The following is a 16,153-nucleotide window of genomic DNA, read 5'->3' on the forward strand; positions in this document are numbered from 1 at the left end:
GGGCGAGGGCGAGGGCCAGAGAGAGAGAGAGAGAGAGGGAGAGGGAGAGGGCAAGGGCGAGGGCCAGAGAGAGAGAGAGAGGGAGAGGGAGAGGGCGAGGGCGAGGGCGAGAGAGAGAGAGAGAGGGAGAGGGAAAGGGCCAGAGAGAGAGAGAGAGAGAGAGAGAGGGAGAGGGAGAGGGCGAGGGCGAGAGAGAGAGAGAGAGAGTGAGAGAGAGAGAGAGAATCCCATGCTGGTTCCCTGCTGTCAGCGCAGAGCCCAACTCGGGGTTTGAACTCATGAACCGTGAGATCATGACATGAGTCAAAATCAAGAGTTGGACACTTAATTGACTGAGTCACCCAGGCACCCTTAAATACCAGGGCTTTTAATGTAAACTGCATATCCTTAGCTGAATACAGAAAATAAAACAATTCACAACAGATCGGAAAATAGGAGCACCTATATAGACTAGAAATAAAACTCTAGAAAGAAAAATATGCCTTACTAAAAAGAATCTTTATTTTTTTAAGTTTATTTATTTATTTAGAGAGAGAGAGAGAGAAAGAGAGTGCACGCCTAAGAGCAGGGGAGGGGCAGAGAGAGAATTCCAAGCAGGTTCCACACTGTCAGCACAAAGCCCAATGCGGGGCTCAAACTCAGGAACTTCGAGATCATGACCTGAGCCGAAATCAAGAGTTGGACACTTAACTGACTGAGCCACCCAGGCATCCCACTAAAAAAAATCTTTAAATGTGAATCTATTGTTCCTGAAATAGTGTACCAACAAGTAGATAAAGAACAAATAAGGAGAAAAAAAATGCATATGAAAGGTATAAAACCGATACCTGATTCCATCAAGAAATGAGAATATGACACATCAATTCACATTAAGATGAAATTACATCATTTTAAAACTGTAAGTATGACTTAGAAGCAAAGTCCACCAATAATGTCTTCTACTTCTTTCTCCCAAGTAACAGAGAGCAGGCAGTGGCGGCCACTGTCCTGGCATTCAACACGATGGACTGGTATGCCATTAACAGGGCCATGTTTGCGAGGTCACTCATGAGAAGAAGAGAGAATCTCACCAGTTTGATGCCTGAGAGGACCTCCAGCAGAGAGATTAGGTTGTGGCCATCCCGCAGATCTTCATAAAGATCATTGATGTGCTTGCGGACCTGTGCATGAGAATGAAACAGATTTTTATTTGGTCTTACAATCTCTTATTATCTACACAAGAGTTTTTGATTCTAGGTAAACACAGATTAAAGAATTTAAAATGTGAAACAATAATAAAATTCAGGAATTTTCAGTTTTGGAGTACAATACATATGAAATGGTAACACTTACCAGAAATGTATGTGTGTTTTTAAAATAGAAGCCAGATCCACTACATACTCTAGCCAACTCTAAACAATATTCAAGAAAGACTGGACAAGGAAATGGAGAGTCAACCATCCTGAAACCTCTCAGGAATTATTATGGACCAAAATGTGATACAATGACCAATGCAGATGGAGGAATCCAGTCAGAATCAGAAAAGCCTTCTAGAGTGCAAAGGAAACAAAAATGCTAGGTACCCAGTGTTTGACAGGATGTACCTATATTTTAACTCCTCTCTTACCAAATATTTCTAATAGTGAATTTGAGGGCTATTTTCCTTGTGAAAAAAATAATTCCAATTTTAGAACTAAAACTATGGGAAAAAAGATCTCACTTTGGAAAAATATGTGGTCCATGTCAAACACCATGCTGAATGCTGTACACGTTATCTCATCTCTCTCTCACATTGGTAAGGCAGGTGTTATTCCTATTTTACACATGAGGAAATGAGGCACAGAGTGTTAAATAACTTGCCCAAGATCACAAGTGGGAAAACTGGCCTCAGGTTGGTCTTTCTGAATTTAGTCTTTGCCATTAACTACTATGCTTTATAATCAGCCATAATCTTATTTTATATTTATTTAAACCAAACAACAGCCCTATGAAGTTTATTCTTGTATCCACGAAGGGACTGAGGAAGCTGAGACCTTGAGAAGTTAAAGTCACATAGCTGCAGGAAGCAGAAATAGGTTTTCTGGTTTGTTACAAGTCCAGTGACAACTCCATGGAGTGACACAACACAGAATCAGAAGACTAGTAGTGGCAAGCATAAGGAAGATTAATTTTCAATATAAATAATTGTCTAGACAACAATAAAAAGGGCTACTTTCAGAAGTCATGTGTTTCTAGTCACTGAATTCTTCAAGCAGAAACTGGGATACTGGATTTCCACATCTGAGTGGAAAACTGCACTATAGTCATTTCCAATTGTAATATTCTAGCATTCCAAACAGAATGGGAGTCCGAAAAGATAAAGGCTATGGAGCGCCTGGATGGTTCAGTTGGTAGAGGATGTGACTCTTGATCTGTGGGTTATGAGTTCAAGCCCCAAGTTGAGTGCAGAGATTACTTAATAAAAAAAAAAAAAAAAAAAAGATAAAGGCTGGAAATATCTGGGGAGACTTCCTGGAAGAGAAAGAACTGGAAGGATTAGAAAATGTTTTGATAGAAAGACAGAAGATGGAAAACCACAGAAGACAAGGTACAGAGGTGAAAACATGCAAGATGCGTGTTTGTACCTGTGTGAGTAAAGGAGTAGGAAGGTGATGGGTAGATTACCCAGTTGGAGAAAATGGTTCATGATGAATTGGGTAATAGCTTTCAAACTTCAAAGGAACATTTCTTTAATTTTTGTGTTATTCACAATGTGAATACAGGTATAACACACTTTTTGGTTTAATCTGCAATATTAACATTTTCTCCACCACTTTAAGTCTAAACAAAATAACACATCTAGCTCAGACTTGTAGCATTTGTTGATTTCCATCATGTAAATACTCCCACCATGACCAATTTCCAGCCACTAATATACTATCACTAAAAGTGATGTCAGGAAGAAATGTACAAGAGCACACCATTATATACTTTTCCATCAGAGATACAGCATACATAATTAACTTCAAGAGCATAGAAAATATTAACATGTAGTAAAATAATTATGAGATGATGTGTTTTGAGTATTTATTACCATTATTTTAAATATAACTTATTTCATTGTAAGCTTATATAATTTAATATTTCATAATGGCTGTGCTTAGCAACCAACTCACAGAATTAGTATTCAGTTCTCATGAGCCCATGTAAGCTAGCTCCAGCACACCAGTGGCTCCAAAATTTCAAGACCTCTCCATCAAGTGGGTGCAAGGTTTCAAGCTTGCACAACCATGGTGCACCATGGTTGCATAAGCAGGTCATGAGGGTTGGAAAGAATGGATTTGGTAAGTTCAATTTTAAATATACTGAATTTATTTTATTTAAAGTTTATTTATTTATTTGAGGGGGAGGAGCAGAAAGAGACAGAGAAAGACAATCCCAATCAGGCTCCAAGCTGCCAGCACAGAGCCTGACGTGGGGCTCAATCTCACAAACTGTGAGACGGTGACCTGAGCTGAAATCAAGAGATGGACACTTAACTGACCAGCCACCCAGGAGCCCCTTAAATATGTTGAATTTAAAAGAGTAGAAAAGGAGCTACAAACGGTAATGTTCTGGAAGCAGCTGAAAATACCAGAATTCAATTTGGGTCAGCTGAGAACTTAAGTTTAGAAGTCATATGCAGAGAGGTGCTAGCTAAAGACATGGGAAATGTTGGCCTTTCTGGGTTAGGGGCAAGAAAGAAGAGTGCTAAGGACTGAGACTGCGGGAATAGCCAAAATTAGAAGGCAGGAGATGGAAAAGTAATCAACAAAGGACAGGGTGGAAAAAGGCAGTGAAAGAAGTAGGCAAAAAAACAAGAAAGGGTGATCGAGGAAGGGGTGGATTATTGCTAGTATCAAATGCTCCAGGACAAGGATAAGGACCAAGAAAGTGTTTTTTAGTTTTCTTACAAATAACAGTGTTTTTTGTGAGAATCGTTTTCTAGAGAGTGGTAGAATAGAAATCAGATCATAAATGAATGGTGGGTTAAAAAAAATAAATAAAAAAGTGAGGGGTGCCTGGGTGACTCAGGTCACGATCTCAAGGTCATGGGATGGAGCTCCGTATTGGGCTTTGCACTAAGCATGGAGCCTCCTTGGAATTCCCTCTCTCTCTCTCCCTCTGCTCCTCTCCCCCACTCGCTTGCTCTCTCCCTCCCTCTCAAATAAAAAAAAATAAAAAGAATTAAAAGTTCAAAATGAATAAATAAATAAAGTGGGAAAATATGAAGTACTTGATGTTAAGGGTTAAAAAGAGAAATGACAATGAGGGACTTATTTTTGATAGGTAAGACCTGAGCATAAGGTATTAAAATCAAGAATGGGCACTGAATAATTATTTAAATGAATAATAATAGGAATGAGGACCAAGTGAGATCATATTATCAAAAGGACACTAATTACCATGAGTACTAAAAAGAAAAAGGTGGTATTTTGAAATACAAAGTTAATTTCACATCAAGCCCTCAATATCTCCTTCTAAAAATGCCAGTTATGTTTTACACCTGCAAATAGCAAAATTCAACCACCTTACAAAAAACTTAGGTGAAATGAGTTTATTTTGTCTCTCAGTCTTTGGTTATAATGACTAACTATGAAAAACTATAAAAGACAGATATAGACAGAGATAATGGGGGAAGGGAGGGGAGCATTTTTTCCTGAGAATTTTCAATAACAGAGAACAATAGTGTTTCTGAAGCATATTGGGCACAGCTCTGCCTACAGATGGATAAAGTACTAGCTAACACTAGTGCTTCTATGTTAGGAAATTTTCAGATACAGAGATGGGATTTGGAGGGTTCAATTCATATCCCAAGATCACACAGCTAGTAAACGGTCAGGCCAATAAAATCCAGGTCTCCAATTCTGCCCCATTCCAAAGTCTTTATCTCTTCTGCACATATCAAGTTGCCTCTAAAGTTTTCCATAAATCTCTTAAGAAAAAGTCCAATAGCAGGGCACCTGGTGCCTCAGGTGGTTAAGCGACCAACTCTTTCTTGATTTCAGCTCAGGTCATGATCTCACAGTTAAGAGACTGAGCCCCAGGGGCGCCTGGGTGGCTCAGTCGGTTGAGCGGCCGACTTCGGCTCAGGTCACGATCTCGCGGTCCGTGAGTTCGAGCCCCGCGTCAGGCTCTGTGCTGACAGCTCGGAGCCTGGAGCCTGGAGCCTGTTTCGGATTCTGTGTCTCCCTCTCTCTGACCCTCCCCCATTCATGCTCTGTCTCCATCTCAAAAATAAATAAACGTTAAAAAAAAAAAAATTAAAAAAAAAAAAAAAAAGAGACTGAGCCCCAAATCAGGCTCTGCACTAAGTGTGGAGCCTGCTTGGGATTCTCTCTCTGCCCATCCCCCACTCTCTCCCTCTTCCCCTCAAAATAAATAAACTTTTAAAAAAAAGATAAAAGAAAAAGTCCAATAGCCAAAAAAAAAAAAAAAAAAGCTAACAATGCTGTATGATATATATGAAAGTTGTTAAAAATAAATCCTAAGAATTGTCATTACAAGGAAAAAAATTTTTTTCTTTTTTTGCTTTCTCTTTTTATTGTATTCATATGACATTGTGGATGCTAACTAAACTTACTGCTAATCATTTCATAATATAGGTAACTCAAACCATTGTGCTATACACATTACACTCATACAGTGATGTATGTCAACTCTGTCTCAATAAGACAGGAAAAGGAAAAGGAAAAGGAAAAGGAAAAGGAAAAGGAAAAGGAAAAGTCCAGTGGACCAAGCATCAGATGTTTTAGAGGCAGTCAGACAAAGCCATGACTGATCAGGAATCATCAATATGTATCTTTTTCTCCAACTAACACTCATGCTATTCTGTCAACAAAAAGATGAGTGAATAACTTCAGCTACTCAGGTTTTTGCCTGTTTGCATTCCCTGTGAAAATCACTGTCAACATTAGCGAATGTCTCCAAAGAATATATACAAATGGCTAACAAACTGATGAAAAGATGCTCAAAATCATTAGCCATAAGGAAAATGTAAATCAAAACTACAGTAAGATACCAGTCCACACCCAAGAGGATGATTATAATCAAAAAGATGGATTATAACTGTTGATGAGGATATAGAGAAACGGACACTCACACATTGCTGGTGGGAATATAAAATGGTGCAGTCGCTTTGGTAAACAGTCTGACAGTTCCTCAAAAAGCTAAACACAAGTTACCATATGACCCAGTGATTCTATTCCCAGGTGAATATCCAAGAGAACTGAAAATATCTGTCCAGGAAAAAAAAAAATGAATGCATGTTCACAGCATTCATTGTTCATAACAGCCAGTGGAAATAATCCAAATGTCTATCAATTGATAAATTGGTAAACAAAATGTCGCACATCCATACAGTGGAGTATTATCTGGCAATTAAATACTGATACATGCTATAATGTGGATGAACTCTGAAAACATTATGCTAAGTGAAAGAAGCCAGTTACAAAAAGCAAAGGACCACATATTGTATGATTCCATTTATAAAAGATATCTAGAATAGGCAAATCTAAAGAGTCAGAAAGTAGATTAGTGGTTGTCTGGAGCTGGGGGATGGTACAGAGGGATTGGGTGATGACTGAAGAGTACAGGGTTTCTTTTGGGGATGATGAAAAGGTTCTAGAATGGATTGTGGTGATTGTTGCACAACTCTGAATATGCTATAAGTCACTGAATTGTATACTTTAAACATGGGTAAATTGTAGGCTACGTGAATTAAATCTCAAAATAGCTATTTTTAAAAATTAAGGAATGACTATGTTTTGAGGGATCAAGTCCACCGAGGCCAGTCCTCCTCAATTCCTGTGTATCAATAAGCTAAGGAAAGCTCTGCTCTCCCAGTTCTTTACAGATTAACTTGAAGTTATGGGTGTTATGGGTCAGTCAGTAGAGCATGAGATGCATGATCTTGGTTCAGGGTCATGATTTCAAGCCCCGTGTTGGGTGTAGAGCCCATTAAAAAAAAAGAAGAAGAAGATTAATTTGAAGTTACAGAAAAAGAAACAGCTTCCCCAAATTTCTGAGTAGCTTTAGCAAAGGGAACAAACTGCACTTGGGTACTTGGAATCAGAATCTGGCCCAAAGGGATTTTAACACTCCCAGCTGGCAGATGAGAAAAGTGTTGCCTGGTCAAGTTAGGTACCCTGTATAAGATCACTGATATGGGAAGTGTCCATCACTGTCTCCCAACTCCAAGTTCAGTGCTCTTTCCCTTCACAAGGCTTCCATGATGCTTGAAGGGTAGAAAGGACATATTAAGAGGACCTCTTCCTTTCCCAAAGAGAACCAAGGATTGTCATGTGGTATTCTTTGACACCTGCAGAAACTCTGATCAAAAAAACCTTTCCTCTAAGACTTAAAAGAAACACAAGCAGCTCAATTTCCTTGACCCAAACTATGTTGAAGAATGATAAACAGGTCAGAGAAGAAAGTTTTAAAGAGAAGAATATGTTATTTATTCTCATCTACACTTATAAAAGGTACAGGGTATGTAAAAGTGAACCTAGTAACTTTTTTTTTTAATGTTTTTATTTTATTTTTGAGAGAGACAGTGAGACACAGAGTGAGCGGGGGAGGGCCAGAGAGAGCAAGACACAGAATCCAAAGCAGGCTCCAGGCTCTGAGCAAGCTGTCAGCACAGAGCCCAACACGGAGCTTGAACCCATGAACCGTGAGATCATGACCTGAACCAAAGTCAGATGCTCAACCAACTGAGCCACCCAGGCGCCCCTGAATTCATAGATTTCTTTTCTTTTTTTTTTTTTTTTTTTAACATTTATTCAATTTTGAGAGACAGTGAGAGACACAGCACAAGTAGGGGAGGGGCAGAGAGCAAGGGAGACAGAACTTGAAGTAGGCTCTGGGCTCTGAGCTCTCAGCACAGAGCCTGATGTGGGGCTCGAACACACGAACCGGGAGCTTGTGACCTGAGCTGAAGTTGGATGCTTAACCAACCAAGCCACCCAGGTGCCCCTGAACTCAGATTTCTAAACTGTAAGGGGAATTCCATATTGATTCCATGGCCAAATTTATCCTTGAGGAAAAGCCTAAAAGCTAATGCTAAAAAACAGATTATAATTGTCCCAGACTTTTTACCTGTGAAAGACCCGTGCTCATTTAAAACTTTGGATATTTGGGGGTGCCTGGCTGGCTTGGCCAGTAGAGCATGCAACTCTTCATCTCGAGGTCATGAGTTCGAGCCCTACGTTGGGTGAGGAGTCTACTTGAAAAAAAATTTTTTTTTTTTTTTTAAATAACAAAACTCTAGATTTTTCCTTTTGATGGTTCTAGTATATGCTCAGAACTCTTGGGTTTGTAGGCTTGCATTCTAAATTAGGTTACTTATATATTAAGATGCTAACAGCCTTAGCAAATCTCTTTTAAGATTGGACCAAGAGTGTTCTCAACTAAGAAAGAAGAATTAATTTGCTTATTCCACAACAAACTGTTTCCCACAGAGATAGCTGGGGATCCAAGGGATCCTAGGTCAACTAAATCCAGAACTTAGGAGGCTTGGTTGCTTTGATCTTATATCCATCTACTTGCCAATGGCCACGTTAATCTGGGTGTACTTGGGGAGCACAGCAAGGGATGCCTGAACTACAAAAAGCAAATCTCGATCTGTAATTCTCAGACCAAAGTTCAAAGGATGCCAGCATGGAGCAGTGATTCTGATTAGCAGTGACTCCCTCTGAAATATCCCTAGATGAGAAATGCCCTTGGCTGGGTGTCTGAGAAGAGATGAAAAATAGCCGGGGACTGAAGTAAAGTTCTGGCCAGCTTCCAATTTCTAACAATGCTCCGCTGTATTCATCTGGTTTCTCCCTCCCTGGGCCTCCTGTCATCACACAGCAGAGGCAGAGGTCCAACCAGCAATAGCAGCGAGCCAGTGTATTTATATTCAAAGTACAAAGTTTAAGGGACAAGCCTGAGTCAGGATAAATTCAGTTCTTCTGATTGTTAGAGATGAGGCATGAAAAAATAAATTGGGGGCATATTTGGTAGAAAGAACAAGTAATTTTCATCATGAGACTTGTGAGTGATCCCTAGCTCCATCCTTCCACCAGCTGTATGATCTTGGGAAAGTCACTTTATCATTCTGACTCTCACTTTCCTTAGTTGTGAGCATCAAGAGGATTAAAAACCTTTACTTCCTTCAGTTATTATAAGAATCAAGCCAGATAAGAATGTGCTTTATAAGCTATAAAGCACTATTAGAATATTATTTACTCAGGGCAACAAATACTGGGTACTTCTCACATCTGTGGTGCAGTACATAGTAGACAAAGTAGTACAATACAAACCCTAGCCCTCAGTGAGTGCACCAACAGAGGAGACCAATGAGTGAGCACACGAGGCATCACTTCAAAGTGGTGTAGAACAGAGAGTGGCAATTAATTTAGTCTAAGGACTGGAGGTCAGATTCTCAGGAAGGTGATATTGGAGCTGGGCCTTAAAGGGTAAGTGGGTGATGGCCAGGCAGAGGACACTGGGATGTGCATTCCCGGGAGAGAGAAATGAATAAGCAAAGAGGTGTGAAAGAACACAGTGTTTAGGGAGCACTGAGTTGTGTCATGTGACCAAGCACAGGCCACACAGGCGAGAATGCCTGCAAATGAAGCTGGGCAGCTTGGAACCAGCTTGGGAAGGGTTCTGCATCATGACAGAGTTCTGTGTCACCAAACTGAGGGCAAATGGTACACACTGAAGGAATTAGAGGGAAATAGCAATTTTCTCTCCATGTGTCTCTTCCTTTCTTCTTTCTTCTGACACTAACAAAATAAGACATAAGATCTGCCTTCAAGTTACAATCAAACAGAAAATATGGAATGTATATAAATACTGTAACAAAAGTATGTAAGGAATACAGTGAGAGCACAAAGAAAAGGGTAGTCAATTCCATATGGGAGATTCCGGAAAATATTTATTGAGGAGGTGTTAAATCGGTATTATGCAGGCAAAACAGAGCTGGAGAAGGCTCCACGCAGAGAAAGCAGCATGAGCAAAGATACAGAGTCATAAAATAGCATGGCACATGGTTCAGCAAGAGCCTGAGGTAGGAGGGAAATTCAACACTCTGAGGCTGGAAAGGTAGGCAGAAGCCGAGGCCATTACTGATGTTAACAGCACAAGTTCTAGACTTTAGGCTGCCTGAATTCTAAAATTTCAGTTCTGCCTCTTTCTAGTGGTGTGACCTTGAACAAGTTAACCTCCCTAAACCTCATTTTCCTCATTGATAAAATGGGAAAATTACTAGAGTCTACAGCAATCGTCAGTGAGGATTAAATGAGATAATGCATGTAAGGGACTTAGTACAGAATGTCCGCTTTACAGGAAGCACTCAGTAAACTATTTTCCTTAACATTGTTACTACAGAAAGCAATATTGGGAACTATTACAGTGGTCAAGGCAAGCTGAAGAGGCCCTAGACTAGAACAGAAGTCATGGAGATAGAGAGGAAAAGTCAGATGCAAGCATTTTCTGAGTTGGAAGTGAGTGACTGGAGCTGGTGACAAGGGGATGAATGGCAGGCTGAAAATAGTACGATTCTGTGTTCCTAATTTGGACAGCTAGGTACGTGAGTGAAAATATTTAGCAATTTGGGATGTGTTGAATATGTCTGAGTGACATCCAGATGAACGTGTCTAGTACACGGTCTTTGGCTTAGGAAAGAATACAGGAAATGGCTCTATTATTATGTCCTTTTTTTTTTTTTTTTGAGAGAGAGAGTGCGTGTGCACACATAAGTGGCAGAGAGAGAATGCCGAGTAGGCTCTGTGCTATTAGCATAGAGCCACACGTGGGGCTTAATCTCAGAGAGAACCAAGAGATCATGACTTGAGCTGAAATCAAGAGTCAGACGCTTAACAGACTGAGCCAACCAGGTGCCCCTCATTATGTCCTTATCCATACTTTATAGTCTGAAAACTACCCTCACCTGCAATTCCCATTAAACAAGTGGCTCTAAGGAGGTACGTTTAATTTATGTAACCATCTCCCTAGCTACAGATTACTGAGCTATAGATGGACACCTGACCCATGGAGGAAAAAGAAACCCCAGCCGATCAGATTTTCTGTTGTCTTCAGAATCCTGCAGCCACAAGGGTTTATATCACCATTTGAGAGACAACCACCACAGCTTACACACAAGCAATGGGAGAAATGCAGAGACACAGGAGGCATACAGAAAGAAATAAAAGTGAAAGAACACAAGGCCTCATAAAAAGAGAGTAGCTGCCTGATAATGTTTAGTTTTTCGTAAAGCCTAGCTGCCTCCAGACACCAGATTCTATGAGATCACCTTGTATTCTTTTTCTTCCTGTGCTTCCTTGCATTCCGCGCCACCAGTGATCCCTGTGACTAACACAAGAGACTGCCAAAGACGAGTACAGAGAACAAAACTAGAAAATGGGTAAGGTTAGGACCCTAGGGACCAGCAACATGGAGAAGTGAGAAAGAAAGGCCAGTCAGAGAGGCATGAAAAAGGCATTCATAGAGGAAAGAGGTAATTCAGGAAAAAGCAGTGTAGGAGAAACCAACATAAAAGAGGGTTTTAAGGAATAATAAATTAGTCAACAGTATCAGATGCTGTAGAGAAATCAAATAAGAGAAAGACAAAACCAGGCTACTGGATACAGCAATTAAGAGGTCACTGGTGACCTTTCCCAGAGCAGTAATCAATAGAACTCAAAATTTTCTGAATTATTTGAGTAATTATTATACAATATTCAAAACTTTTGTTTTCAAATACTGACTGCCATATTAGTCACACTGCTTAGTCTGAGGTGTGTGTGTGTGTGTTTTTAATGTTTTTATTTCTTTTGAGAGCGAGAGTGTGAGCAGGGGAGGGACAGAGAGAAGCGGTGACAGAGGATCTGAAGCGGGCTCTACAATGACAGCAGCAAGCCCGATGTGGGGCTCGAACTCACAAACTATGAGATCATGACCTGAGCTGAAGTCAGACACTCAACCAAGTGAGCCATCCAGGCGCTCCCTGAGGTGGGCTTTTAACAGGCCTCTGCTTGGGGTGCCTGGGTGGCTCAGTCGGTTAAGCGTCCAACTTCAGCTCAGGTCACGATCTCGCGGTCCGTGAGTTCGAGCCCCGCGTCGGGCTCTGGGCTGATGGCTCAGAGCCTGGAGCCTGCTTCCAATTCTGTGTCTCCCTCTCTCTCTGCCCCTCCCCCGTTCATGCTCTGTCTCTCTCTGTCTCAAAAATAAATAAATGTTTAAAAAAAAAAATTATAACAGGCCTCTGCCTAGGTTTCTCCTCTATTTAAAAATAATAATAAAATCTGTCCCTCCCCCCAACCCCCCCACCAGCAATTCTGGAAGTACTCCGCATCTTAAACTGCATGGTGGTTATAATGTATATACACATGTAAAAATTGCTTAAACTAAACATTTATGATTTGTACACTTAGAGAATAAAAGCCCCTCTTCCCCATCCTTACACAGTGGTCAAATCTAGAAAAAAAATAAAGAAGGGAGCTTAGAAGATAATTTATAAAGCTAGGAACAAAGTGTTCTTTGAATCTAGGAATCACCCCCCGGCAACCTCAACCCTCAACCTTCTGAGGTAATGGCATTTATTACTGTCGTCTCCAAGAAACCGATCAGTACAAGTTTCCACACTGTTATGACTATGTTAGTTATTTTTAAAAAGTCACATGTGTATCTACATTGAGCACATGACAAGCAATCTGAACTATCCAAGAGACAAGACTGATAAATCCAGCTGAAGAGCAGCCAGAGGTGCCAATGCAACATCTGTGAAGGAGTCCTACCTTCATCAGGTGCTTATTGACCCATTTGGTGAATGTCTTCTTCTGAACACGGTCCCGTTCATCTGTAAAGGAAACACAGAGAAGGCACTGGCTTAGTGCTGCCCGGACAAGTTCCCATACCCCACTTCGTCCACACCCCAGCTTCTCCGTGGACTGTGAAGATAGTTTCCACAGACCCATGAGAAGTGTCTTGTTGTTGGGAAGATTTGGCCTCTCTGGACTTCCTCCCCTGTCCCGACCATGTTGCCGCTTTACAGATGAGACAGAATCCCATATGCCTCAGAAACCATATTGTGGCGAAGTCTCTTTAACATCATAATCCTCTGGGGAGTGAGTGATTCTCTGCTTCCCCCAAAACAACCTCCATAAAGCCAAAGCTGTGAACACCACCTGCAGAAGAGGTGGAGTGGCCTTGGCATTTGGGACCCTTGTATTGGCAGTGGTTACATCTCCCTCTCTGCAAACTGATCTGCCTGGCCAATGCTCTGCTCCCACCCTCTCCTGTCCTACTTTCCTCACCAGCCTTTACCAATCAGGCAAAGTCAGAAAGCTGCTCAGTTTACCCACACTGCACATCTCCCCCACCCCTTCCTTCTCCTAAGTCTTACAGAGCCACTTCTTTGTAGGCAAATTCTCCTTCATTCTCCATTTTGTGCACCTCTTTAACAAATACATGACTGCCAATACTTGGCAATCACTGTTCCAGAGCCCTGGTCCTGCAGAGGACTCCCTTTCTACCACACCCGCCAATTCCCCAGGGTGCTTCCACCCCACTGATCCATCAGCCTTACTCTTTTTCTTCTATTTGAAGCCTATGCCATCCCCATACTACCTTATTCAAATCATCCTTGCTGTCATGGACCACTCCCTGCCACCTGTCCCCCTCCACATGGTAAATCTACCTTAACCTCCGCAACAACTTAGTTCACACTGATTATCTTCACAGGAACCCTCTGGCATCCTCAAATTACTTGATCTCCTGTGCATATCCAGCCATCATGCTGCCATTCCTGGGCCTCATTTCTGCTCCAAACATACCTACTTAACAGTCATCTTTATCAACCTTCTGTACCTCTAATCATTCCTAACCTTCATCACTCCATTCCCTTTAAGAGCATCTAAGATTATTCCAGTCTATGCTAGACAACACAGTTAAGCAATTCAAAGCTGCCATCATTAATACCCCAGGAACTGTCATCTGCCTAACCTTCTACCACTAAATTCACCGTGACAATCTGCAAACCTGAATTACCACATTGCTCAACTCTTCCATTTTTTGCTCCAAGTCAGTCAGCATTCCAGAGGAGAAAGTGGCAGAATTATAGAACTCTGGTTCACTAGCAATCCACACAAACATCAGTGAGGTTTTCCCTCCCCGCTGCCTGGTTCTTCCTTTCTAACTGACTACCTAGTAAGGGTCACATAGGCACCATTCCAAATAATGCCAACACTCTCTCTCTACTTCTAGGTGAATGTACTACCTGCTCACATTTCTAAGTTTATAGCCATTCGGTAAGGCTACCTCATCCCTGTCTCTGGTCTGAACTTCACATCCTTCTTTTCAGCTTTGAATCCTTTCCTGCCTTGCAAGAACACTGATTTCTTCCTACTATATACCACAGAACTTAGGAGTTAGAATTAGTTATCTAGTGTCATTCCCTGCTGAAACATGATTCCCTTCAACAACGAAGAATCATCTATTCGGGGTTGAAAGGTATGCCCAGATCCTGCATACTTCTATAATATTCCTGATATTTAAGATTTAATAGAGAATTTACTACCTCCTAAGGCAATACATATTGATTTAATAGTTCTATAAAATGTCATCATTTGCTTCACTATAAACTCTACCTATTGGCTCTCATTTGGAACTGTTAGAATTTTTTTTTAACTTTTTTTTTTTTTAATTTTTTTTGAGACAGAGAGAGACAGAGCATGAATGGGGGAGGGGCAGAGAGAGAGGGAGACACAGAATCGGAAGCAGGCTCCAGGCTCTGAGCCATCAGCCCAGAGCCCGACGTGGGGCTCAAACTCACAGAACTCTCGAACTCGCGAGATCGCGACCTGAGCTGAAGTCGGACACCTAACCGACTGAGCCACCCAGGCGCCCCTAGAATTTTTTTTTTAAGTGTAGGCTTTCACTTAATAGAGTCCTGTAAATATTCAAAGCCAAGATCTTTATTAGATTTGACCACTGTAATTCCAATGTATTTTGATCTTTTTAGATGCTGATTCAGTTATCTAACATCTTCATTATCCTTTCCAAACCTGTGTCATCTGCAGACTGAATCAGAATCCACTTATAACTCAAAAAGTTAAAAACAGAACTATCCTACAACCCAGCAATTGCACTACCAGGGATTTACACGAAGGATACAAAAATACTGATTCGAAGGGGCACATCACCCCAATGTTTATGGCAGCATTATCAACAATAGCCAAATTATGGAAAAAGCCTGAGTGCATTGAATTATGAATGCATAGAGATGTGGCATGCACGCACACACACACACACACACACACACACACACACACACACACGATGGAATATTACTGAGCCATCAAAAAGAATGAAATTTTGCCATTTGCAATGATGTGGGTGGAGCTAGAGTGTATTATGCTAAATGAAATAAGTCAGTCAGAGAAAGACAAATACCATACGATTTCAATCATATGTGGAATTTAAGAAACAAAACAGATGAACATAGGGGAAGAGAAAAAAAGGGAGAGAGACAGAAAGAGAGGCAAACCATGAGACTCTCAACTATAGAGAACAAACTGAGGGTTGCTGGAGAGAAGTGGGTGGGGGGTGAGCTAAATAGGTGATGGGTATTAAGGAGGGCACTTGTTGGGATGAGCACCGGGTGTTATATGTAAGTGAAAATCACTAAATTCTACTCCTGAAATCAATATTACACTATATGTTAACTAACTAGAATTTAAATAAAAACTTGACACAAAAACAAACACAAAAGAATCCACTTACAACTGTAGTCTCATCTAAATCACTGACACTTTGCTCATACTATTTTCTCTTCATGACATGCTAATCTCTCCCTCTCTACCTCTCCAAATGCTATTTATTCCTTAAAATTTAGTTTATTCATTTACTCATTTCTTCTTTGAATATGTCTTTATTAAGGACCTAGCTCCCTAGAAGAGCCTGTGTTTGACTCTGACAATAGATACCAAAGTCACAGTCCCTATTCTTTAAAAGAGATGACAGGGCACCTGGCTGCCTCAGTTGGTGGAGGCAACTCCTAATCTCAGGGTCCTGAGTTCAAGCCCCACAATGGGCATGGAACCTACTAAGAAAAGAAGAGAGAAGAGAAGAGAAGAGAAGAGAAGAGAAGAGAAGAGAAGAGAAG

General features: G+C 40.9%; 1 protein-coding gene across 14 annotated transcripts in view; it reads right to left on the minus strand.

Annotated features, from left to right (window-relative positions):
- MACF1 (microtubule actin crosslinking factor 1) overlaps positions 1-16,153 on the minus strand; it is a 330,452-nt gene that overhangs the window by 191,322 nt on the left and 122,977 nt on the right. For all 14 annotated transcript variants that reach the window (XM_049617441.1, XM_049617439.1, XM_049617440.1 and 11 more), the window contains exons 2-3: positions 12,786-12,847; positions 1,071-1,160 (exon numbers count right to left, since the gene is read on the minus strand). In XM_049617441.1, the coding sequence (XP_049473398.1) occupies positions 1,071-1,160; positions 12,786-12,847 (152 nt within the window). The remainder of the gene's footprint in view (positions 1-1,070; positions 1,161-12,785; positions 12,848-16,153) is intronic.

This window comes from Panthera uncia (genome assembly GCF_023721935.1).
Source record: "Panthera uncia isolate 11264 chromosome C1 unlocalized genomic scaffold, Puncia_PCG_1.0 HiC_scaffold_4, whole genome shotgun sequence".
Lineage (NCBI taxonomy): Eukaryota > Metazoa > Chordata > Mammalia > Carnivora > Felidae > Panthera > Panthera uncia.